The sequence below is a fragment of the Asterias amurensis genome, chromosome 1, assembly GCF_032118995.1.
Source record: "Asterias amurensis chromosome 1, ASM3211899v1".
NCBI classification, from domain to species: Eukaryota; Metazoa; Echinodermata; class Asteroidea; order Forcipulatida; family Asteriidae; genus Asterias; species Asterias amurensis.
In genome coordinates this window covers 25467377-25493962 of record NC_092648.1, presented here as the reverse complement: position 1 = coordinate 25493962, position 26586 = coordinate 25467377, and the positions used below count along the sequence as shown (strand labels likewise).

Here is a 26586-nt window from a genome sequence, read left to right as displayed (position 1 = left end):
CAGCGTTAATTTCATGAACTAGAAATGGCGGCGAGCCGCCGAGCGTTTTTGGGACCGCACGGAGTTTCTCCTAGTTTTGCAGCAGTTTCTACACATTCTGAGGAATAACCTGGAGGGATATTTCGTTGGTTTTCATATGTTTGATTTGAACAATGGCTTATGAACAAGAATCTCATTGACAGTTTGGTGGTTAGGCGATGATAATAGTTTCCAGAACGATGGACTGGGGCGAGCGATCCGGCGGTGGTGGTGGTACGGGAGTGGCGGACGAACTCACCCTTGATCTCGATGACAATCTAGCCGAACTTAGTTTAGAAAGAACCATAACAAGTAGTTTAAAGGTACGTGCACCAACTTCAAATATTTTTTGTTTGCTTGTTGGGTGGTTCCTTTGTGTATATTTAGTATGTCTTATGTTCATTTATTGAATGACCAGTGTAGTATTTTGCTTTTTATTTACTGACATTTTTAGTTCGTTTTGGTGTTCAACTGGTTTAGATTTTTGGACTGGACGTTCTCGCTCTGTTTTATTTTTGTGAATACCCATTTTTCCCCCCGTCATCCCCTACCTGCAGTTTCCAACAGCTAGAGTGTGGTTGTCAGATTGGTTTTGGTTTAGTGAGGCATGGTTTCTGCCACACTACACACAGCCGACAAGTTGTAACTTTTATGTTTACACTGATGGGCTAGTATGATTATGATGATGATTGATGAGCGACTATAAATAATTATATAAATATTAATAGTAAACTTGCGGGCACAATCATGGGTAAAAACTCTTTTGAAGGAGTCGAAGGAGTCTGAAGGAGTCTGAAAAAAGGGCCGGTTTGGTCTTGGCGTTTTGAACAGTATACTCTGCTCGTCTTCAGGAGAAGAATATTAATTCCTGATTTATATACCCAGTCCTGACACTGAGTCGAGTGTCATGTCAAGTTTTAGTTTATATTTAAATAGCTAAACAAAATAAATCCAAGATGAAAGTTTCATAAGTTTTGATTTGACATGGCTGACTGAGTGATAATGGTTCGAGGCGATACTGTCTGAAAATAAATATTATTTCACAGTGGTTGTCCGATTGCTACTTTTATTTATATCATTTCAATAAATACCAATTTTGAATAGTCTACTGTAACAAAAATAATTGCTATTGCAAAATTCGATTCAATTGAATATTTATGGTATTAACTCACTATTATGCTATTAATTTTTATGATGCTGATTATAAATTCTAAATTCTAATTCTAAAAATTCTAGTGTAAAAAATTAATAAAAAGTATAATAATTTATGACAGGCTAACATTTTAAAAACTTTATTAAAAAAGACAAATGAAAAGGGCTCTTTTTAATAAAACTGGCAGCACTTTCCAGTGTTTCGTTCCATATTTTTAAACTGTCAATTCTTCCTTCCTTTACGTTTAAATAACAGAGTGCTGAGGAAATTGAGAGACTTACTGTTGACGAGCGCTTAAATGACATCGAGCGTGCTGTGTATTTACTCAGGTGAGTTGTGTGTTGAGTTTTAAGTTTGTACTTAGAGTAGTACAGTGCCTATAGAGCAAGATAACGCGTCCGTCTGATAACTCGCCGGTTGAGACAGCTCGACCAGTGGGCAACTCGACTGACATTTTTTTCAACTGTCAGACAACTCGACTTTAGGACCAAGACAAGTCGACATATGGCCGTGACAGGGCCTCAGCACGGGGCGCGCACAGGGCCCAGAAAGGGGGGGGGGGCGGTGGTGAAATCCAACTAAAATTTCGTTATTCTGTTACTGAAAACTACATTCACTCATTAATTACACTAGTGTTAGTGAATTTTAAAGGCAAAGTGTACTTTCGGTTTTTGTTACCATTTGGTATAATCCTGTTTGTGTATGTATATGTAGGCTTAATAAAAGAAAACATTTTTTCCTAATTTAACATCAAAAGGTGGTCGCATTTTTGAGATTATATTGCCAAAAATCTAGAGCGAATTATGTCCATGTAGGAAGAACAGTCCCTATTAGGAATGCAAAATCTGGAAATGTTACAAGATTAACAACACCTCGTTCAATTTTGGGGTTTAGATCTGGAACAACATTACTTCGAAGTAAAATGTTTCTTAATATACTATAGTACCAAAAGCTGCTGTATGCAAGGTTTTAATTGCCATTATTTTAAGGGTGACCACCAAACATACCTTGCCTTAAAGTCACCTGGAAATAGAATTTTTTTTCTTTCAAACATAAGAGTATATGCTTATGAACAATAAAACAATTTTTTTAGTAATTGTTTGTCACGATTTATATGTTTAAAAAATATAAAAAGTTGTTTGGGTGGCTGACTCCGCCTACCCCTTTTGTGACGTCAATCGAGGCAGACTTTGCCTGCAATGCGTATAGTAAACACACGTGCAAAGTACATGTACGTCAAAGTCGTGAGTTGGTACATTTCAAAAAGTGTTTTTCTGCATTCAGCAGCAATACACCTGGTCGGCATTGCCGGAAAAAAAAAAAAAAAATTTTTTTGAAAAATACAAACTCACGACTTGGTCCGTAAATGTACTTTGCAATTGTGTTTACTCTACGCATTACAGGCAAAGTCTGCCTCGCTGTCACGAACAGCGCCCTCTCGGGTCGGGGTCTACTCTTAAATTTGTAAATAACATAAGAACTGATTTGTTTAAACCTTAGTTAACTGTTTATTCACATTCCACTCATCAAAACACATATATTAGTGACAAAAGCTTATTTTGAAAAAATACCACTTCCAGGTGACTTTAACTAAAGATAGTAAAGTTGCATGCGTGTCACCTTCTCTGCCCCACCAAGGTCATAGTCAGACACAGGTGAACTTTCATTATTACGCATAACCAACTTGTTGACTTGGCTAGTCAACTGATAAAAAAATCAAAAAAAATCACACATGCTTGTTTTGGCTGCACGGTTGTCTGATTGAATGATTACAGTGTAATGAGAAAATAAGTTAGTCTGGGTTACTTACCTGTCATGTGGTTTTGGTGTTGAGAACAGAGAGCAAGTGATACTGAGAGTTTGTATCAATCATGTTTATTTTTAGACTCGGACACCTTTCCTGGTATTCTTTATTTAACAATGTCAATGTCATGAGTTATAACTACTCCAAGATATGATGCATCACAGGTTTCTATCATCAGCAGGGCTTGAATTTGGAAGAAAACCACAAGACCTCAGGGCTTGTTCTTGTAGCCCAAAATGATGACTGGACCAGAATTTGGTTTGTACAAGACCAGAATCAAAATGAAAGACAAAAATAATGCATTTTAACACTATTCTTCTGTGAAGAAGTTTTATAGTATAAAGACTAAATAGAATTGAAAGGAATTTTTAGACTCCATGTCAGCATTTGGACATTTGTTTCATGTGTTTCATTCATGACAGATATTACACAGTGTAAACATACTGTTATTCAGGCAGGTGATGATAAAACAGTATTTCAGGCAAACATTTTTCATAATTTTGTTTTCATAAAATTATTGTTTGTGGATAGGCCTAATTGTTAAAGTTTATAAAAAGGAACTTTGGGAAATTGCAATTGTTTAACTTAACACACTAAGTGGTTCACTTCCTCAAAATCAATACATGTACAAACTAAGAACTCACTCAAACTGTTGGATAATTATTTTGTGTTGTGTATGCCTGATCCCAGCATAGTTCATTTACCTGTACAAACTACAACTCAGTCAGTTCAACTGAACCTAACAAAACATACATTTTGGGATGTTTTTGTAGTCACATGGTCATACATGTCTGATGCTTCTTTTCTGAAAGGGGAGTGGGTATCATGTTTGTGTTTATAAACCTTTATTGGAACGTTTCATGGCTGGAATCACAAAGGCCACATGGGTCTTTGCCTTCACTACCCTGGTCTTGATCTTTGTGTCCTGGTCATGGCCTTGGTGCTCCTTTAGAGACACTGGACACTATTGGTAATTGTCAAAGACCAGTCTTCTCACTTAGTGTATATCAACATATGCATAAAATAACAAACTTGTGAAAATTTGAGCTCCATCGGTCGTCAAAGCTGCGAGATAACAATGAAAGAAAAAAAACCCTTGTCACACGAACTTGTGTGCTTTCTGATGCTTGATTTCGAGACCTCAAGTTCTAAATCTGAGGTCTCGAAATCAAATTCGTGGAAAATTACTTCTTTCTCGAAAACTACGTTACTTCAGAGGGAGCCGTTTCTCACAATGTTTTATACTTATCACCCTCTCCCTATAACTCTTTACAAAGTAAGATCTTATGCTAATTATTATTTTGAGTAATTACCAAAAGTGTCCCCTGCCTTTAAATGGTTTACATACAATGAAGCGAGATTTTCCAATGGAAGTTTTTTTCTCTCTCAATAAAAAATGGCCTTGCCCTCTAAAACTGAAATTCCAGGTGGTCTGACGTTTCAGGGGGCACCAAGGCAATAACCAGGAGCAACGTATGTAAAGCACATCTTTGATTGTTTATTATAGAGAAAGTGCGCCTTACAAATGCTGTGTTGTAAACACTTCTGTTGCCTCTATGAAATATCAGTCAAAGCTACAACATTTATATAATTGCATCGAAGAAATGTTAGAAGACATGACGACTGGCCTTCACAAAGACGGCACTAGTCAACATTTGTCCATACAAGACAAAATTGATAAGAGCATTGGAATGTCATTTCATTTGTGTTTATTTAGCATACAGAGCATAACATATCAACACCATCACATTTTTTTTAAAGAAAGAATATTACTTTGTTATAACACACATTTTTTTCAGCCTGTACAAATCCCAAAATATTTAGAAAATGGTTCACATTCCATCTAAAGTTAACGCAAATGATCTATGGAACAATGGGATGCTTTGATGCAATGTCAACAAAAGCCCCAGTGTTCGTTACTTTAACCTCATAAAAAGCTTGTAACATGATCTTCTATTTATATATTTGAGAAGTGTTTCATACAGTTATAGCAAACAGTTTTTTTTTTGTGTCAACCAGGCCAACCACCCACCCTCTAAAAAATAAAATTGAATAAATTTTAACAAAAATTAAGAAATAAAAGAGAAAAATAAGCACCCTAACAACACGAACAAAACAATAATAATATTACAGTTTAACAAACACATATCTAAATTTAAAACAAAGGACAAGTGACCAGTTTTACCTGTGTGAAATTTAAGTTCCCATGGGATTTCACCAAATTAACTTTTTGGTTTTGGGTCGTGGCCTTTCGTTCGCAAACACAATGAAATACTTGTGGAACTTATTTGTGTGTTTTTTTGCTTAACAGGTCAACAATAATCATACAATAATACCAAAAAATTGATGTTTACTTAATGCTTAGCTAAACCTTGGAGTTACTCTACATTTGTCCATTTGTCAGGAACTTTAAATTTAATGCACAATGCACAATGAAAATGTTTTCACCTTTCCCAAACTTTAACATCATAGTTAGCTGCTGATCATCAAACAACCCTCAGTTTATTTTTAACAAATTGGCAAAACGACCGGACCCAAACGTCAAAACATAATTTGTACCTGTGACAGGAGCTTCAAATGTAAAGCACAATGCTAATGTTTTCACCTGCCCCCAGCTTTAACATCATAATTAGCTGACTGATCATCAAATAACCCTCAATTTATAAAACCTGATCACATTTTCTGTGAAGCCTAAATAATGATGCCCTTAGTTAGTGTATCATCAGAATACTTGGATCACATCCAACTACATGTAATTGTGCTTCATTCGATGTCATATGGCAGAGCCCTATGATCCCTAAATATAACATGGGATCCGTCTATTTTAGTCCCAGCGACATTAATGTGATGAAATATGAGATGACTGATTGTTAATGTTGGTTTCTATTTATTGTACTGACCCTATACATGGGAAAGGTCTTGTTTGTCTAGTATTCCTGTTGTGTGTTAACATCATGTAGTTTGGAACAATATTTTTACAAGGTACAAAGGTTGGGTCTGGTCTTTATGTCGTTTATAGTAATCCATTTGGTTCTAATGTACCATTAAATTGAAACTTTTCAAGTCATTAACCAGACTATATTCAAAAGGAGATCTTAAAATGGTTGAAAAAACTTTTGTTTGATAACAAAATGTCCCTGTTTTCATTCAGTAAGTTTGGTTTTATTGGGTAATTATAGAGTGATTTTATTGTTGTTGTTTACTTGTTGTTGCTGTTGCTGATGGCAACAATCTGCATTTTGCAGTGGTCTATAATTTTAGCCGTAGTGCTGAATTCAATTACAGATTTCATATAATAACAAAGAATAAATTTGCAATATAGTTGGTTTTGCTTCGTACATGAATCATTTACAACTTAAGGATATAAATATTAATATTGACTGAAGTCCACTGGTACTAAAGACCCAGGTCTCGAAATAACGCACAACAATTGCCCTGGTGCCATTTGCTTTGGCTGCGGTGCCCTTTGCAAAGTTCCACAATACAAATTGTTTACATTTTCCTCAAAGAGTGCCCTTTACCAGAGGAAAATTGCTGTGCCCCTTCAAGACGAAGTTCAAGGACTGTAGATTTTACAAATGCATGATGTCAGTCGAGTAGGGCGCCCTTCGTCTTGGTTAGCGGTTAAAAGGAGGTTGCTCATTGGTCCATCCTTTGCACCACATACCTGTTTATACGCATTTCCCTTGTTTTATGAGATGATTTGATGCATTTAGGTCTATTGCTAAATAGTTTCAATAAACTTAAAATAATCTGTCACAAATGTAATTATACCTTCTTGAAAACAATATCATTATAAAGATAGGCTATGTTTGACTATAATGTGTTTAGATGAAAATGTTACTATAGTCAAGACATTTCAAATCCCTGTTGGCACCAAAGGGAAGACCGGGACAACGGAGTGCGTTTATCTGTGGTGTTCAAAAACTCTGATCCTGAACTCTTTACCCTCATGCTTCAGTCGTAAAAATAAATTCCTAGAATTGCTTTTTGTCTGGGAAGATACCCTTGTGAATATTTCAAATTTGAGGATGCATTGCATGGAGAGAAAAATGGAGAGTTAAATCAGAGGAAAAAAGACAAACAAATGTTCCTGGCAAATAATGTTCAAACGGATAGACCCTTGTTTTGACAATTCGTAAGTATTTAGTTATAAAAAATAAAATAAAAAAAAGGTTTCAAAGTTTACTTCATGATTAAATTGATTATCTTTGTGCTCATGGCCAATTTATTTTGTATTATTAACTGACCTTTTATTTGTTCTTGACTGTTGCAGTTCTGGTCAAGAAGTCCAGCGTATCAGTGTTATTAAGAACCTCCCCCAGCTGCTGACTGACCATAGTAACGATGCTATGCGAAGAGTGGTACCAAAAGTCAGGGTAAGTTACTAGCATAAAACCTGGGCCCAATTTCATGGCTCTGCTAGCCGCCAAATTCTGCACTTACGATCGTCAAATTTCTGTGCTAGCTGTGTAAGCGTAGAATGCCTTGTAACACGGAGTACGCATGCACACAAGCCTTAACTTTTTTTTTGCTAACCGGTGAATGCTTGACGTAACCGCAGAATATGAATTGAAATTGCTCTACTGCAATGCAAAGAGAGGCCAGGGGCCGATTTCACAAAGATCTAAGATTGATCGTAACTGCAAATCAATCGTAGTTGCTATGAAAATGGTGATGTCACAATCCAAATTACTAGGGTGATACTGAAAAATTGTCTTGCGATGAATTTTATTCTTTGTGAAATCGACCCCAGGGCCAATTTTCATGTGTCTGCTCTACTGACAACAACAGATATTGGCACTAAAAGCCTTTGGACACTTTCCGAACAGAACAAAAAAAAGTTCACAGATTTACAAATAACTTACAGGGTTTACAGAAGGTAATGGTGAAAGACTTCTCTTGAAATATTATTCCATGAAATGCTTTACTTTTTGAGAAACATTAAAACAATTATCAATTCTTGATATTGAGAATTACGGATTTATTTTAAACACATGTCATGACACGGCGAAACGTGCAGAAACAAGGGTGGGTTTTCTCGTTATTTTCTCGTTATTTTAAAACTTTTGTTACTTGTGCTTAGTTACTTCTTTCTGTATGGTTACTTTTTTGTGTTGTAGAAGTTCTATGAAATTGGGGTCGTAGTGGAAACAAATAGGGGGAAACTGCTGAAAAGTGCATGGCTGTGAATCGATGATGGTAAACCAAGGACATGATTGTAACCATGTATGCATGCTCTCTGGTGCTCATATGGGGGGAATTATACCACGACCTTGGGTCAAAGACATTCACTGCAGGCCTACACATACTGTACATGTATGTAAGTTTGCCCTGTCAGCCAGCCCCAACCCATGAAATTATCTCAACTTAGCTCAAGGCACAAACTTTTGAGTTTGCATGTTTGCAATAACTTAGGGTTGTCAGTGGTAATTCTGTTAAGAGCTAAAGCTACGAGCTACAGGCTTTTGTATGAGGAAAGTCATACAAAGAGATTTTCATCGAAGTGACAAAACAGTTTCAATGGCCAAATACATTATTCAAACATACCTATGGCTTATCAATAGATACTGTATGAACAAAGGTTTATCCATTGGTTTGTTCAATAAGCCTATTACGCAGTTGATTGTACTGCTCCCAAAAAAGGGAAAAAGAAAATCATTTTCAGCCATGGGCCTAGCCAAACTCATAACTTGATATTAGATTGAAAATCTGAGTGATTATTGTATTTGTTCAAGTATTCTTTTGTCATATTGATTCAGTCTCTGTTTACTCTTTAAAATAAATGACCTCAACATTATTTGCTGACTGTCCACCTAGCGACACTTTGAAACACATGACTTGGCAGGTTTCTTTTATGCCTCTTTGTGGCAAACATTTCCAGCAAAAGTTGCCACACTTTCTACCTCCATGCTTTGACCAACTCCTTGCTAAAACCTTGCTCAGGGTCCCTTTTTCAATAGACCTGCTTATTAAAAGCAAGGAATATAGCCGAGCACATCAAAATTATGCTTATCAGAATTTGGTTACCAGCAGAAATTACCATGTCACATGTGCACTTTGTAACTGGTATCCTGCTTGTTTCTGCCTAGCAAAATGTTGTTTTAAAAAAGCAATATTTTCTGCTTTGAAGGAACACGTTGCCTTGGATCGGACAAGTTGGTCTATAAAAAGCGTTTGTAACCGTTTGTTATAAAATGCATGGTTGGAAAGATGTTTTAAAAGTAGGATACAATGATCCACACAAATTTGCCTCAAAATTGTGTGGTTTTCCTTTTACTTTGCGAACTAACACGGTCGGCCATTTATGGGAGTAAAAAATTTGACTCCCATAAATGGCCGACTGTGGTAGTCGACGAGGTAAAAAGGAAAACCGTGCAATTTCGAGGCGTGTTTGTGTGAATCATTCTACCCATATGCAATGCATTTTATTATAAACGGTTACAAACGCTTTTCAAAGACCAACTCGACCGATCCAAGGCAAGTAACGTGTTCCTTTAACACAGCTCTATGAAATTGGGCCCTGTTAGTGTTATGATAAATTTGTCTACATGTGTATCCCAGAGTCTCATATCCCCTTTGTTTCAATCATGTGACTGTACCCTATAGGAGGTTCTCCACCTGGCAAACTGTGATCTCCAGGATGCGGCCACCAAGGTGTTTGTTACTATCATTGAGCAGAGGATCATTACACCTGCTTCGTACGCTCAGAGCTTCCTGCAAACCATCCTTAGTAATGTCGACAACAGGGATCCAGGTCAGTGCTTCAAAGCGTGTTTAGTGCTGTTAACGCATTCAATAATTTCCGATTAATTTTTTTGTTTGCAGGAGCTACTCCTCAATTTGTCATCGTTCTGTTTAATAGATTTCAGCGGATAAAAATGTTCTGCGTGTTTCATGGAACGTATTCTCCACCCTCTGTCTGAGGACTATTATGTGATAGTTAAAAATTAAGTACAATTTTATTTATGAAATAAATTATTTGTATATTTTGGTTATGGGGATGGAGAACAGGGGGGTGGGGCACACTATGATGTGGCTTTTATAATCTTTAGGGGCTGTTCAGAATTTGTCAAAATTTTGATTATTATTATTTGTTTTTCTTCTCCAAATTGTTGGATGGTGGGTCAAAAGAAATAACTGAAAATCAAAATTTTGTTTTCTGTTTTGAAAAAGTATAATAAACGAAAAATAAGACGCTGAAATACCAAGTTGGCCAAGGTCATAACTGTTATTGCTGATTAAACTACAAAGTAAAAGTTGTCTGCTCTAAGCCATTGAAAAATACTGATGTAAGAGACCTTTGATCTAAAATATCTAGTTCATATGAGGAAAACAAACTTTAATTTTCTTTGGATATTTAAAAATATAATGCCGCTTTCAGATGTAATTGGCTCTGAGGATGTTTTCTCAGAAGTTCATTGGAATCTGTTACTCCAGGGGTGACCAAATGGTGGAAATGTAATAATTTCAGCCTGCTTTCTAAAAATGTTGCTGCAAATGCTAGCTTTTTGTCAGCAATAACTCCAACCCACTGGAAGTGCAAAACACAGGCTTGATCATGATAGAAATAAATTTTAATCACGGCCTCATCCATTTTTCTCTGTAACAGTCCAATTAAATTCACTTTATTTCAATATCATACACCAGGGAAACAACTAAAACATAGAAATAACGACTGTAGGCAAACAATAAGTAGGTACATTTATAAATACAATCCAAAACAAAACAATAACAATGCCTTCGTTGCAGCATCCACAGAGTTGCTTACAACCAATCTTTTTGTCATTTGTGTTGTTGGGCAAGTATGCTCACAGTTGTGTAGATTCCTTTTGCAATCAGCATTTGCTGAGTGGTAAATTGCTAATGACCAAGAGTCTTTTGTCATTTGGCTATTAATGGAACCACTCTGTAATCACACTATACTCAGAATGGGAGCATTGCCATAGCAATTAATTCAGGCCCTCGTTGGTTTCGTTGGTTTCGGGTCAGCTCTATGGTATCATTAAGACCCATACTGTTTTTACCTCTTGCATGGAGGAAATATTATTTAACAAGCTTCACTGCATTGGTGTAATGGTGGAGACAGCACACCAGTTGTAGACCAGGTCAAGCTTCACCATGTGAGATACATGTACATGGGGCCATGTCTTTGTTTGGTCAGCCACAATTGATTCCATGGGCAATAGGCCTTTGACTTGTGGTCCCCCCCCCCCCACTATAAAGATTGTCCAGATACAAAGGAACAACTGACCACTGCAGTGCCCTCCAGATATCCTCAGGAAAGCTGGTGGATGACATAGGGTTCACATAAAGACTATTTACAGTGGCATGTCTTACATGTTAATGACAAGTTGGTTAAGGCACCATTGTCATACAGTTGCATTGAAAGTGCTCAATCAATTGGTGAGGTACAATGACTCTGGACCAGTCTGTCTTCAATGGTTCTCCTAACTACACCACCCCCCCCCCCCCCCACCCCGCAAAAAAAAAAAAAAAAAAAAAAAAAAAAAAAAAAAAAAAGAGAGACGCAGATGAAAATAATAGGTTTTTTTATATTTAATCCTTGGTATTCTGTTTTGACTTTTCAAACAAACTACAGAATGTTCTAAAATTATGTCCTTCATGTTTTAGTGGGAGAGATAATACAATGAAGACGGGACCAACAGAGGTTTGCGGGACCGGGAATTACACAGATATTCATTGAGGAGACTCATTTGTAAATTTGATCTCATCAGTTCTGTTTGGGCATGGGTAACCTATCCCCTAAGGAAGCCCAGCTTAATGCGCAGACTGAGCTAATAAAGTTAGACCACAATTTATAGGTAGTATACAAGTCTTAAAGGATCAGTATTTGATAGTTAGGATTATCACAGTATGCACTGCACCTGTATTAACCGTCCTCAGTCATGCGTGGTTGGTATCCATCATTAATTGACAGCAGACCTCGGCTTGTTTTCGTATTCAAGAAGGAAGAATGCCATGCCCATGACGACGGTCGTCCATCGGCTCCAAACACAGCGTACCATGTTGTGAAACATTGAGGGATCAATTAAAACGCTGGAAAAGACTATAGTGGTATGGAGGCCGGGTTTTATTTAGGTTTTTTTTTTTACAATGAGAAATCGCCCAAGACAAGGTCAAGGTTAAGGCTAGAAAAAACAAAATTATACTAGATGGTACAGCGGCTAAAGAGAAAGAATGGATTTTTGTCTCTATCCTCTTAGCCTGGGAAAGGTTTGATGATCGTGGAAAATAAGATAAGGAGCAGCAATCTGAAGGAAAAAAAAGGAAAGAAAAAAAACCCTTCCTAAACCTTCCTGAAATTTTTGAATGTTTGAATCTATCTTTTAATATCCTGGTGACATTTTGCATTGATATCAATGTGTTAGTCTGTGGATCTGTAAATAACAAAATTATCCAATTATTTTTTATTTTCTACCATGGACCCACGAATGATCCCCCTGCCGGATATCAATTTTTAATGTAAGTGTTTCACAAACCAACTAATATATTGAGTGATTAAAAGCCCCTCCACCTCCCAATGTCCACACATTGTCACATTCAATCATTCATTTTATTCAATGTTGGAAGATTTGTGGAATTTGTGTGTGTGTGTTTTTTTTTCAAACAGAAGTCTTTGTTTTTCGGTTGAAGTCATTGCATTGTGCAGTGCAGTGCATTGTGTTTTGAATGATGATTTGTTTATTGACTGCGGCAAGAAACACTGTGTGATACGGAGTTGCTCTGTGTGTGTCCATTTCCTTCCTACATTATTTTGTAATCAGTTGAAATTTTGTTTATTATTCCCTTGCAATTATGAATCGAAACATAATTGACCCAATTCACCGGGGGCCAATTTCATGGCTCTGCTCACCGTAGAACTCTGCGCCTACGCCTCCCATAGAATTCAGTGCTAAAGAGGGTACCTTTAGGAATTGCGGAAAAAATTAAGGATAATAAAACTTACTTCCCAAGGTTAAGAGCACTAGTGGCGCAGAATTCTTAGGTAAGCAGTGCCATGAAGTTTAGCCCTGTATTTTACAGTTTCAAGGTGTTTTTCTTTGCCAAGTGGTCCAGATTCAAATCCCAGTTTGCATGATTCATGCGTTAAGAGTGTTACTCATTCCATCAATATTGTTGTTAACAAAAAATAAAAAAATATTGTTTTACAGTTTTGTTTCTTAATTCTGATTTTAATGGTGTCATCCTGGGTTCCCCCTCCCACTGTACCCTTTCCCCCCTCCCGAATTCTTTATAGCTTTGGACATTTGAATTTTGAGCAATGTTAGTGTGGGTTTCCCCCTCTTCTCCTTATTTCGTTCTACCCCTACCATCGTCAAACCCCGCCTTGTTCTTCAATTTATTTTGCACCCTAATCGTTTGAGGATGTTATAATCCTTTAAAAAAAAAAATTTGTTGGGATCATGTATAAAGTGCAATCATCTTGTATCATCGCATGAAGAATCGTCGAGTAATGATGTTAAACTCATTTACTTCATAACCATTATTCCTGATAAATTTAAAACTTGTTTAAAACTTGTTGTGTGCATGGGTTGTTGGTTGGTACGAAAATTAACATTTAACAGTTGTGGATCCCTTTGTTGATGACTCTGTACAGGTTATACTGATGATGCACCTTCTTCGTGTTGTTATTAATTTTGTTTAAAGAAACTCCCTAATCATGCACCCTCAACTCGGCGGGCTCCGAGTACCCACTGCTACACTGGCCAGGGTCCAGTTATTTCGGGAAGTAACTTTTGCTCGTAATGTTATCCTTTGAGCAAGATACCCCCACAACAAGATACTGAACAAGTCCTGCAGTTTAGTGTTTTTATCCAACACTATACTTTTGTATGATTTTAGATTATCAATATTATCAATTCCTTAAAGGCAGTGGACACTATTGGTAATTACTCAAAATAATGATCAGCATAAAACCTCACTTGGTAACGAGTAATGGGGAGAGGTTCATAGTATAAAACATTGTGAGAAACAGCTCCCTCTGAAGTGATGTAGTTTTCGAGAAAGAAGTAATTTTCCACGAATTTGATTTTGAGACCTCAAGTTTAGAACTTGAGGTCTCGAAATCAAGCATCTGAAAGCACACAACTTCATGTGACAAGGGTGTTTTTTTCTTTCATAGTTATCTCGCAACTCCGACGACCAGTCAAGCTCAAATTTTCACAGGTTTGTTATTTTATGCATATGTTGAGATACAGCGAGTGAGGAGACTGGTCTTTGACAATTACCAATAGTGTCCACTGTCTTTAAGGTTTGGCAACCAACAAAAATATGAAAAATAAATGAAAAACTCTTCAAAAAATTATTACCGGTCTAGTAAAAATTCTGAGTTGAAAGCAGTGGTCTTTTTGAGATTCTCTCGAAGTTCAAGCTGTTGAAGGGGTACTATTTTTTTAAGGTAAATACATCACAAATAAGGCATGATAGTTGTCCTACTTAAATCTGATATTTTTGCCCTTAGAAACAAAAACTGATTTTTTTTTTTAAAGAACAGTGATACATCTCATGTGAAAGTTGCCATCGGTTCTAATGTCTCATTTCACGCTCCCGATTCCTACCAAATTCTGCCCATTTTGTTTACATGGAGGTAAACAACACCTTCTCCTCCACATGAGTATTACAACTTCAGCTTCCTATACATTCCAATTTTCAATTTCATATTATTCCATAGCATATTCATTTTTCCACACACCCCCCCCCCCAAATATTTATCCGATCCCACGTACTACCTACTCACTGACCATCCATTATCCCGAAAGGTTAAAAAAGTTTATTATTTTGGCTTTACCTTTGCACCTATGACAGGGCACAAAACAAAACAGTTACATTTTAAATTTTTGTTTGGGGGAACGAGACAAGACTGCAATGGTTTGTATTTCAGAATTTTTGCTGGACCGGCAATTTATTGACAAGATCAGAACGTTTAAAATATAGACTGTTTTATTTGAACTAAGACAAAAGAGAAGATTTATTTCATTTGTCTTTACTGAAAGACATCCATCAGACTCAAAGTCAACATTTGAGCACAATTTGTTTGCGTTAAAAGATATATTACACAGTGAGGTATTATTTATTTTAAGACACTGGACACTATTGGTAATTGTCAGAGACCAGTCTTCACAGTTGGTTTATCTCAACATATGCACAAAATAACAAACATGTGAGAATTTGAGCTCAACTGGTTGTCGAAGTTGCGAGATAATAATGAAAGAAAAAACACCCTTGTCTCACGAAGTTGTGTGCTTTCAGATGCGTGATTTCGAGACCTCAAATTCTAAATCTGAGGTCTCAAAATCAAATTCTTGGAAAATTAATTCTCTCTCAAAAACTACATCACTTCAGAGGGAGCCGTTTCTCACAATGTTTTATGCTATATCAACCTCTCCGTATTACTCGTCACCAAGTAAGGTTTTATGCTTATAATTATTTTGAGTAATTACCAATAGTGTCACTGCCTTTAAAGGAAAAACGCAAGACTTGTCTCGCTATGAGTTTATCATCCTAAAGCTCAAATCACATCTATTGTACATCACTGTTCCCAGGCCTGAAGTCCAATGTAAAGATTGAGCCCTACGATTTGTGATAACCACTGTACAGTATTCATTGTTCTTATTATAATACGGTGTAAAAGAAAAACCAAAATAATATTCTTTATATTCTGTATCTGTATCCCCGATGGAATCATGACTAATCATGACATCAGTTATATTGCTCATAAAACCTCTTCCAACTTCAAAATGTTCATATTTTTATATTGACATCTATAACATTTAACTGTCAGACTGACTCAGTTTTGTTAGTGTAATTATTTTAACCAAATTATGGTAGAATGTCATTTGCCCCCCCCCCCCCCCCGAAAACACTAGTCTTAAAACCTGCACAATGAACAGTTAAGAACACCAGCGTTCTCCCCAACAGTGGTCCATTTGCCGAAATGCTGGTTAGAGGACCATTCAGAATTCTCACTAAGTGGTCAGTTGACTATAAAAGCATCCCTATATTTCACTTGAAATATTGACCGGTGGAAAAACTAATGGACGAGTGAAATGACAATCTAAAACTGGTCCTTCTTGGCAAGTCACTAAGTCTAAAAAACGTTAAGGGCAGACCCTGGACAGTATGTTTTCCTTGACACAGATAGTACAATTGAGGAAGCCAAAAATCTTTCCTATCCCCCATTAATATACTAATTGTTGTTTTCATCCCCCTTCAAGATGTCTCAGAAGCCTGGCTGGAGGTACTACTGCAGGTCATCTCATTCTTACCCAAGGATATCCTCAAGAGAGATGTAAGTAAACTACCAGGGAGTATTTTTAAAGGTACTGGGTCGTATTTACTAAACTCTTCCTAACTTAGGATTAATCTTAGGGTTTTATATGTCGGGTGAAGTTTCATTATTGTAAAATCCTAGCGTTTTGTAAAATCAACTGCTGGACAGTTTTTAGCATAAAAACTTACTTGGTAACGAGCAATGGAGAGTTGTTGATAGTATAAAACATTGTGAGAAACAGCTCCCTCTGAAGTAACATAGTTTTTGAGAAAGAGGTAATTTCTCACACAAATAATAAAAGACTTCAGGGCTTAAGCCTTTTTAGTCATCTGAAAACACACAAATTTGTGCAACAAGGTTTTTTCTTTCTTTCATTATTCTCTTGCAACTTCGATGATAAGTTGAGTTAAAATGGATTTGTATTTTTTTGCATATGTTGGGATACACCAAGTGGGAGTTTGGGTCTTTGACAATTGCACTAGGTGTCCAGTACCTTTAAAAGGGTGTCGTAACCCCAAAGGCCCCTGTCTTGTTGATCAAACACCCAAGCCATTGCTTCCTGAGTCTCCCGCAAACAGGAAGACTTTTGGGGTCTCTCAATTAAGATGCAGGATTAGCAAGCTCATGCCTCAAGTCATATTTGTCTTGTGGTTGTTTGTTTGCTTTTAAGGAATCTTACAGTCGCACCTGCTATTTGTAAAGAATCGTCTTCAGTAAGTCATTTTAGCGGGGCTGAATTACATGTAGGCGAAAGCTTAACAACTGTATGTGTTCTGTTTTCCCCTCTTCACTTTCACTTTTCAGTCCGCCATTGTTTGACTGTCAAATTTTTCGGATGAAACTTTGGGTGGATTTCTTTTAAACTTACACACAAACTAATTTGCTGGTTTCCCCAGATGTTGGTTTTTAGGGATTTTTTTTTACCCATTTGAATTTGAATTATTTGTCTTGAAGGGTATTTCAGGCCCATAATTAATTCTAAGTATTGTTTTAGTTAAAGGAAGTGGTCGTTTTAGGGGAGAGATTTCAAAGGCATTCAAGGTCAAAATACAAGCAATTGAGACATTGTGATTGAATGAAACTAAGAACAAACTCAATCTAAAATGCTTTTTTTTGTCATTACAAAAGTCACGTTTTACTGTCTGCGAAATTAACTAGATTTTAAAACGCTGGATCCACTTGAATGTGTAGAAAGCCCCTGCAGCCTGACAACATACCTTGACCTTATTTTGACTGCACTCCAGACAGCAACACTGCATGTGGTCCCACACGTTTAGCATGGCATAACACCCCGACTCTGTCAGTTCAAAGTGGTACAGGGATCACTGCATCCACGGTTTGGGGGATTTGCTGGTAAAAATAGGCGTCAACTTTGAACGCCTCCTTTTTATATATATATACTAAAGTCAGAAGGGCAAACTCAAAGTTAGGGGTTCATGTATTAAGTAGAACGCTCCAAACATTAGCCTTGTGATGGTGTTTATTAATAGATAACACGGATGTAAACGTGTTGGTTCAAAAAGGCGACATTGACAATTCAAGTTGATACACAATACGATTGATGGCCAGGCTTTTTTGTGAAAGCTGTGAACATGGTATTCAATTCTTCCTGTAAACTTTTCCCATCCAATCTACATTGAAAAAGTTAGTTACATGTACATGAATTTCCTTTTCTTGGTACGATACAGAAGGAGTTGGTGTCATTTGTTAGGTTTATAAAAAAAACTACAGTGGTGACAGATGCTGTGGTATTAATTTGATTTGTTTGTTTACCACATAACTTTTTTATGAATACATCTCATGCTTGTGGATTCATCCCATTTTTTGTCTGTGTTGTATGATACAATAAACTTGTATTGCAATTCTTATTCCAATTCTTTCAAATATTCCACTTCACCACAAGGCACTTAAAGGCAGTGGACAATATTGGTAACTACTCAAAATAATTATAATTGGCATAAACCTTACTTGGTAACGAGTTGGGAGCTGTTGATAGTTTAAAACATTGTGAGAAATGGCTCCCTCTGTAGTAATTTTCCACGAATTTGATTTCGAGACCTCAGAATGAGATTTTGAGGTCTCAAAATCAAGCATCTGAAAGCACACAACTTTGTGTGAGACAAGCGTGTTTGTTTCTTTCATTATTATCTCGCAACTTCGACAACCAAATTTTACCAGCTTTGTTATGTTATGCATATGTTGAGATACAGCAAGTGAGAAGACTGGTCTTTGACAATTACCAATAGTGTCCAGTGTCTTTAACAGTTCAAAATTGATGAAAGTTTTTCTACATAAACAAGAAAACAAAATCAGGTAGTGTTACACGTATGTTTCAGTAAACTCTGATGTATGTACAGCACCGTATACTCAGTGCTTTTTTTAAAGTCTTGACTTTTTTTAAATTTTACCACAGGCATTACACTCGGTCTTAGGTTTGAATTTCACAGAGTAATATAACTAACATTCAATAAAACTAACACGTGAAAAAACCACTTTCAAAAGGTACTAGCATTTTGGAGATATCACCCAAAAGTCTGGAGCGATTATGTCAATGCAGGAAGAATAGTCTGTAATTGCAATACACAATCTAAGAAACGTTAGTGACAGTAATGTTCGCAGATTCAAAGTTACATTCCATAGAAACGGATTCGTTACTAAAAATGTTAACGCACTATCGGCAGCTGCAGTGCTTCTTACCAAGTCAGATTTTATGACTATTAACTTTTTGAGTAATTACTAAACGTATACCCTGCCTTTACAATATAGAGTGTGGTTTTCTCTGCACTGTGCGGGTTATCCCTTTAATATCTTAGTCATTCCGAAAGGTTAACTTTTACCGAACTGTAATGAAACACCGAGGTGCGTAATACTCCAGACAAATGTTAGTCGTATTTAGTTATTGGATCCGAGGCCAATTGTGCAATGAGTGGATTGCCAGTGAAGAGTGATCTGGAGAAAATCTCTGTCATGGATTTGGTTTCCAAATGAATTTATCAAAGTATAGAATTTATTACCAAAATAAGTCATTTACAAAAAATATGTTGAGTGTCATTACCAGACATCTAAATGGTTTTCCAACATCTACTTTAATTGTCAGAGAAATTCTAGTAAAAAGTTTTTTAAAAGAAAATGTCAATGGCTGTATCAGTCATGCTTTTTGTTTGTAAAAATCTTTGTGATTGTCAGAGCGTAAATTCTATACAAAAAAGTTCTTAGAAGGAAATGTGAAAGGCAAAGACAGTCATGCATTTGGTTTGTAAAATCTGCTTCATTTATCATGAACATTTTAAACAAAAAATTACTCTTTTTATGTGAGTTGTATGGCATAATCAAGCCATGCATTAGTTTACACATCAAGGCTTGGAGTTACAGAAAAGCTATGGAGGCTTTATGAGGACAAGTTTCAAAATTCGCTACGAAATTGTATCAAATACAAAGACAATTTACACCATTTTTAACATGAGGTTATTTTTTCCACATTGTCTGTCCTGTGGACTCTATCGATTGGAATTTGAGTGCTTCTAAACCCTGAATTTGACCTTGGAGTCTCTCTTTAAATATTATCAAATACAAAAGGACATGGAAGTATGCTCTTATCTCTGTGGTATTTGGAAGTTTCAATACTTTGTTCAAAGGGTCATCAGTAGAAGGTCAAGTGAAAATGAGGGTTCTTTTCATGAAGAAGGTTGTTATTGTTTTCATTTATTTTGGTGATTATTTATTTATTTTTGTTGAGGGAAGGGTTTCTTCTGGTTGTGTAACTGTTAGGGAAAGATTATGAAATTGTTATTTAAAATCTTAGAACTCTAAATTAAAAAAAACCTCTGGTGTATCATTACTCAAAATGACAATGAACCATATTTGTGAAGAAAATTTAAGATTAAGATTATTATTTCATTTTTGTATCCTTTCAGCAATTTCTCAAGATATTCTACGTATATTTATTTAGCCTGTGGATTATCCCCCTCCAGTATTGCATAGATCATACCTGGGTGTAAGAGTAATAAAATTAAAATAATAAAAATTAATTAAATTGTTAGGCATTGTGACAAGTTGATTCTCGTAACTTGTCTTCATTAAAAGGAAGAAGCCCATTCCCCAAGCGTGTCACGATCTCCCCATTGTATGGCTTTCCATCTTTATTAATTCTAAGCAGTCTGATTGTTGTTGTTATTTGACAGGTTTTGGGCTTTCCATCTTTATTAATAAGCGGCCTGATTATTATTGTAACTATTTGACAGGTTTTGGGTTTTCCATCTTTATTATTATTGTAATTATTTGACAGGTTTTGACGGTGGCAGTGGAGAAGGGCCAGTTGTCCCAGTCGGTGCAGTCCAGACTAGCGAGCTGTCGGATCCTGGGCAAAGTAGCGACACGCTGCGATTCCTTTATGTGAGTATCAAGAGGAGATAAACAAATGAAGCCAATGTGACACACAGAAACTGAATCTGTCAGAATGATGTAGCAAATTTATGACCCTTTTTTAATTTATAATTTTTGTTTTATTAATTAGAGACAGTAAAAAGCCTCTGTTTAATTTTGTTTAGTTGTTCAGTTTATCTCCAGCTGGTGAAATTTCGTGAACAAAATAAATAAATAAATAAATAAATGCAAAATTGTTTTATTTTCTGAAGGCGATTGGTAGTATATATGAAAGGAAACAGAAAGTGATTTATAAATATAAAGTTGAATCCCTATCCCATTACTGCTTAGGTTGTATCACAAACAGCGATCCCTTTAAGGCTAATGACTGGTATTTTTAAACAAGGATAATGCGAAAATGGGGAGCCCGCTAATACAGGGCTAGATAGCTCAGTCAATCCGGAGGTCGCAGGTTCAAATCCCTCTCTCTCTATTTTTTTGTGTTCAACCCCCCAAAATCATGTCTACAGTCACGGTAGCAATTTTTCCCGTACCTGAAAACACACACAAGTTTCAACATGTGAATTAACATGCGAATTAACATGCATGATCATACTGAAGTTAATGTGAGTTTATAAGAATTACTACTTTTGTAGAAACTGTCAAATTTCATTCAAAAAGTTCATGAAAAAGGCAGGGAACTTTTTCTGTCTATTTTTGATGGAAATGAGATGGGGATTGAAAACTTGCAAACACCAAATGTACACCTCAAATTTATTTTTGGTATGAGCCTGCATGTCAACTCATGTGTTGAGACACTTTTTGGGGGTGTTTTCCGGTACAAAAATTACAACCAAATGAGGAACTGGTAACCTGGCGAATGCAATATGGTACCCTGTATTGCGTCTCCTGTCATACGCATGTTGTCCCGATACCGTAGGTCAAATTTCTTGACATGCTTAAAATGAAGATGCTTGATTTGTTTTTCACTTTGTCGTCGAGTCTAGTTTCACACGCTAACACCCACCCGCCAATAGTTTCCAAACATAAACAGTCACCGGAATTTGCTAAATGGTGGTGGCATTTAACTTCTCAAGGCCTATCCTAGTTGCTTAAAACCAGAGGGTCTTTAACTTCTCTTGGGATACCAGACGCCATGCAAACTTTCCCACAACTGTGTCCCTAGTTTCTGCTCTGGGAGTTCAATATTTGGATAACTTTTTTTCAGAAGGCGTGTGAATATGAACACTTGAATATGGACACCCCCCCTTTCTATCAATTCAGAGACCCCACATGCAGCAAGCCCTGTTACTGATTGTGACATGTGAACCCACTTCTATTTTGGTTTGGGGTAATGCTTGACTGCTTCTCAAAAGGAGGTGCAAAAAGCCACAAATGGGTTGTAGTTTCTTGATGAATGGACCCGGCCTGTCAATGGGTTATGCCTCATTGGTAATAACTAGACATTGCTTTCACTTTCTGCATTGTGTGTATGTTCATTAGCGAACAGTAGTCACTTTTGTGGGTTTTATTTCCCTTTTCAAGTCAATCGGCTAAAAACCAGCATTCATGTATTGCATTCTGAATTAATATACAGCCAGCATATGATTGGTTTTTGAGAGTTCACTAAATAACATGTACATGCAGTGGAATTTGAGACTGAAATTGAGTATACAGTTACACATAGATACCTTGTCTGGCATTTCCAATCAGGGACAAAGCTTTAAACCAGAAAGGTACACGTATTTGCCAATTGAGAATTGCCCCTAAACAAATCTGATCTTTCAAAAAGAAGGTTTTGGAACAGCAACTTTTCGTAAAGTGAATTGTAATTTTTAGTATTTCAAAATGTGACTTGATATTTACAATTGTAATTTTTGGTGTTTGAAATTGAAATTTAGAAGTATCAATTGAGTTGATTGAATGGTCAATGACTGGTTACCCGTGAAATAGGTACCAGCACCAGTGACACAAAGCTGTGTCCATAATAAATTTGTTCTGATGTTTTGAAAGGGACAGTTATTTTCAACATGTAGTTGATGTCTGGCAACTGTACGATCATATTTATATTTATTTGAAGTAAATTTTTGGGGTTAGTATGAAAGTCCAAGTCCAAGCTTGATGGATGGCACTAAAGAAAACAAATTTATGTGCCAGAGACTCTCTTCTCCAGCCAAAACACCAGAACAATTATTTAGATAAATTGGGAAGTATACATTTGTTTTTTGGAACCGATTGATTATTTTAATCCTATACCAAATATAGATGGATATACAATAAAACTAATCTGTGAAAGTTTAATTCAAAAGGTGGTTGTGATTTTGCGATATCGCAGAAAATTCAGAGGGTTGATGTCTATGCAGGAAGATTAATCTGTAATTGGAATACACAATCTCTAAGATTCAAATTTTGAGTGATAAAAACTAATCTATATTTTTACATAACCACATTACTTCAAAGTGAAATGATTCACAAAATGCTTTATACTGTCAAAAGTTGCTGTAGGCTTCTTACCAAAGGTAGTTATTGCCCTTAATTTTAAGAGTGACTACCAAAAATGTACCTTCCTTTTAAGACTTTAACCACCAATCGTCATGAAATTGTTCCTTCCTTATTTCAGGAAAAGTAGTGGGTTTTGGAAGAAGATAATCCAATCAAAAATTGAACATGACTCGTTTCACAACATGACTGTCAAGCTATTTGTACAGAGACTGGGCGACACATCAAAAACCCTCTCCAGAATGTACTCCCAAGGGTTTTGAAGCTAACTGTTATTTATGGCACTCGAGTAGAGATTGTTTGTGTTAATACATCACTAACTGCAGCTGTATTACTCCACTGTTTGTTTCAATAAAGCAGTCAAGTTTACATTTCTTATAACTAATCCATTTTGTCTTGATGGGTTTATGATTTGTTTTTAACCGCAGGATCAAGAGAGACATACTGCCGCTAGTTCAGTCGCTGTGTCAGAATGTTGACTATGAAGTGCGATCCTGTATGTGTAGACAGTTAGACTCAGTTGCCAGAGGCTTAGGGTGAGTGAAATAATTATGTTATAGGCTCAACTGTTTTGATGTGCTCTCCCTTTATTTTACTTAGCGGCCATTCAAAATTTTCTATGTTTAACAATTTGTTTTTTTTTTCCTTTTGTTTTTAAACGAAATTGATGGTGATTGGGTCAAGAGAAAACTTGATCAGCATTGAAAACCTTTGCTTAGCAGAAACAGATTACCAACCAACATGGACATGTCATATGTGTACAATGAGTGACTTGTTTACAGTAGCAGTGAGATTATTTTAAGCAGCTGTATAAAATTGGGTTTAAGGTAGGGTAAGGTCTTATCTGTATGGGCCAAGATATAACAGACGTCGAATGATGAACATCTTGAGTTAAACTGACACTTGTCACAGAAGGCTTGAACAAGAACATGATAGACTAGGCTTAGCTCTATAAAGCATTCAGGCTAGAGCCTGAATTTGAAAACTCAACTTGTTGTTTTTATTATTTTTTAAAGGCTGGAGCCCACCAAGAGTGCAATACTTCCAGAGCTGGTTGAACTAAGCAATGATGAGGAGAGCTGCGTACGCTTAGCGGCGCTGGAAACCATAGTTAGTCTGCTTAGTCTGCTGGATGATGGTGAGTTTGGTTTAGCCTAAGATTACACACAGCTTATCAATACAGGGCCTGATTTCATAGCCCTGCTTACTGCTGAATTCTGCGCTTAAGATCACCATTCTTCGCTTGCATGGCAAGCGCCAAATTTCTGTGCTAGCTGTGTAAGCGTAGAATACCTAGTAACATGGGGTAACATGTGCACAAGCCAAAATTCCCAGTTAACCCATAAAATACGCTTGACGTATGCACAGAATTGTCTGCTTTCGCAAGCACGTGGCTGAAGAAAAAAAGCTTGTGCTGGTGCAGTTGTCTAAATGTTGTTTGGTAAATCATAATGATCAAATCATACTCTATACACATCCAATAAGTCTTTCACATACATGTAGCATGGATTTATTTTTCATATACATGTACGTCTGGTAATCAAACAAAGAGATCCTCAAATTTGAAGATACTATTACTGTTAGTTATTTGTTGTTTTTTTGATTGAGTGTTGATGTGTTTGTTTGTTTGTTTGTTTGTTTATTTATTAAAGATGATCTTCCCAACAAGGGCATTTAGCAGAGGTCATCTCCCAAAGGTCATCTCCCAAAGGGGATGAATGCCAGTCTCTCACATACATGTACAAATATTGGTTTAGAGTCTATGTATTGCACAAATCAATAAAATTTGGTTCAGTAACTGGACAACATTACTTATTCTAGTCATTCCAGTATTATTATTATTATTATTATTTACTTGTTTTGCTCGGGAAATTCATACAGTAAATAAAGATCCACTTATTGCATTGCTCCGATAAGCCCACTAGTACAGGGTGTACATTAGCAATAGACTGAATGAAACGAGCCGTGAATCACAAATGGTGCATGGTTCTTTAAATACCCATGTACACAATTATAGATTGTACCATTCAGCATGGAGGCTTTGTATACAGCCTTCACGACCTCGTAAGAGCATTCCTCTTTTTGACTGAGAATGCCCGCACATGGGGGGAAGCGGTTGCTAAGCAACGAGCAATCACAATGAGGTGGTCACACCAATCTCAAGTGAACGTAGGGTGTTTGTTTCGACGGTGATTGTTTGTTTTTACAAATGTACCGTGGTTTGATCTGTTCTTTGCTGAAAATGAATATAATTTGAAGTGTCATTATCTATGTTTTTCCATTATTTTGTGGAAAGTAATTCTCAGGAAAATGAGAGAAAAAGAGAAATCCTTTATTAACGAGGTCGAAAAACATGTGTGTGTGACTTTTTGGATTTGGATGTTTATTCTTAACGCTCTTATTAGAGCCAAACGAGAAGAGAGAAACCATTGAAGTCGTTTTCAGTTTTAGATGTGGGAGGAAAACCTCAGAGAATTTTTCCCCCAAACCCAACCCACGCAGTCCCCACGCATTCAAACCCAAATACAGGGATTCAAACCTGGGTCCCATAGGTGGAAGGCGAGGCAAGACACCACTGCCAACCTAAACATATGTGGTTTTTTTGTTTCCCCCTTTTGTACAGTGTCAGGTTGTGACTCAGTTGTTTCTTTACTTGCTTTTCACTTCTGTGAATCCAGGTTCAAATCCTACCTCAAACTGGAGTATGCAAGTGGATTGAGTTTTCCGTCCCTACCTGATTGCAAGGGTTTTTCTCATTTTGAGATTTTCCCTCCCACAATTTTCTTCTTGTTTCCCAATCACCACCTGGTGATTGGTGTTTGGATGTGTAAATAAATAACTGTCAACATGTAATATTTTATTTGGATGGTGCGTAAATGTATTTATTAATGACCTATTTTCATGCTCATCTTCATTCATGCATCCTAACCAGGTTTGAATCATACTAGAGGTTAGAATATGCAGATGTAAAATTCATTGTATTAAAACTCGTGACATTGTCTGCTTCTTGTGTTCGCATGCTCCATGTTTTTTCCAGCTTTTCATTTTCTTACGGACTTTGTATTAAGAACAATAGAGCAAGTGTACAAAATTTCACTGCTGATGAAATTTCATATCAGCTCTGAGAAATTTACGGTGATAATTTGCAATTTCATATTCGTAAGGATCAAAAGTCATGAAATAATTTATTTTAATTTAAATATATCAAAATCAACAAACAATTGTATTACTTACTAAATGAATGTTTCTTTTTGCTAATCAACAAATGTTGAAGACCACTCATTTACCAGGAGGTCGAAAAATATGCAAAAGTAATTTTATGAAACCAATACAACATGCAATAATGACCTGTTTTGTTTTGTTCTGAGCAGTCTATTTATTCCTTTTGTTTGTCCAAATTTTGCATGTGTCACAATACAATTCTGGTTTTTGAAACAGTGCAGATTCAAACAATTG

The 26586-nt window shown here is 36.4% G+C and overlaps 1 protein-coding gene across 9 annotated transcripts in view; it reads left to right on the top strand.

Annotated features, from left to right (window-relative positions):
* LOC139934363 (serine/threonine-protein phosphatase 4 regulatory subunit 4-like) overlaps positions 1-26586 on the top strand; it is a 61228-nt gene continuing 34642 nt past the window's right edge. For 8 of the 9 annotated variants that reach the window (XM_071928624.1, XM_071928603.1, XM_071928605.1 and 5 more), the window contains exons 1-8: positions 1-341; positions 1427-1500; positions 7252-7354; positions 9585-9732; positions 16214-16287; positions 20555-20661; positions 23559-23666; positions 24147-24268. In XM_071928624.1, the coding sequence (XP_071784725.1) occupies positions 198-341; positions 1427-1500; positions 7252-7354; positions 9585-9732; positions 16214-16287; positions 20555-20661; positions 23559-23666; positions 24147-24268 (880 nt within the window). In that variant the 5' untranslated portion in view covers positions 1-197. The remainder of the gene's footprint in view (positions 342-1426; positions 1501-7251; positions 7355-9584; positions 9733-16213; positions 16288-20554; positions 20662-23558; positions 23667-24146; positions 24269-26586) is intronic. The other variant, XM_071928594.1, reaches the window with a different exon arrangement.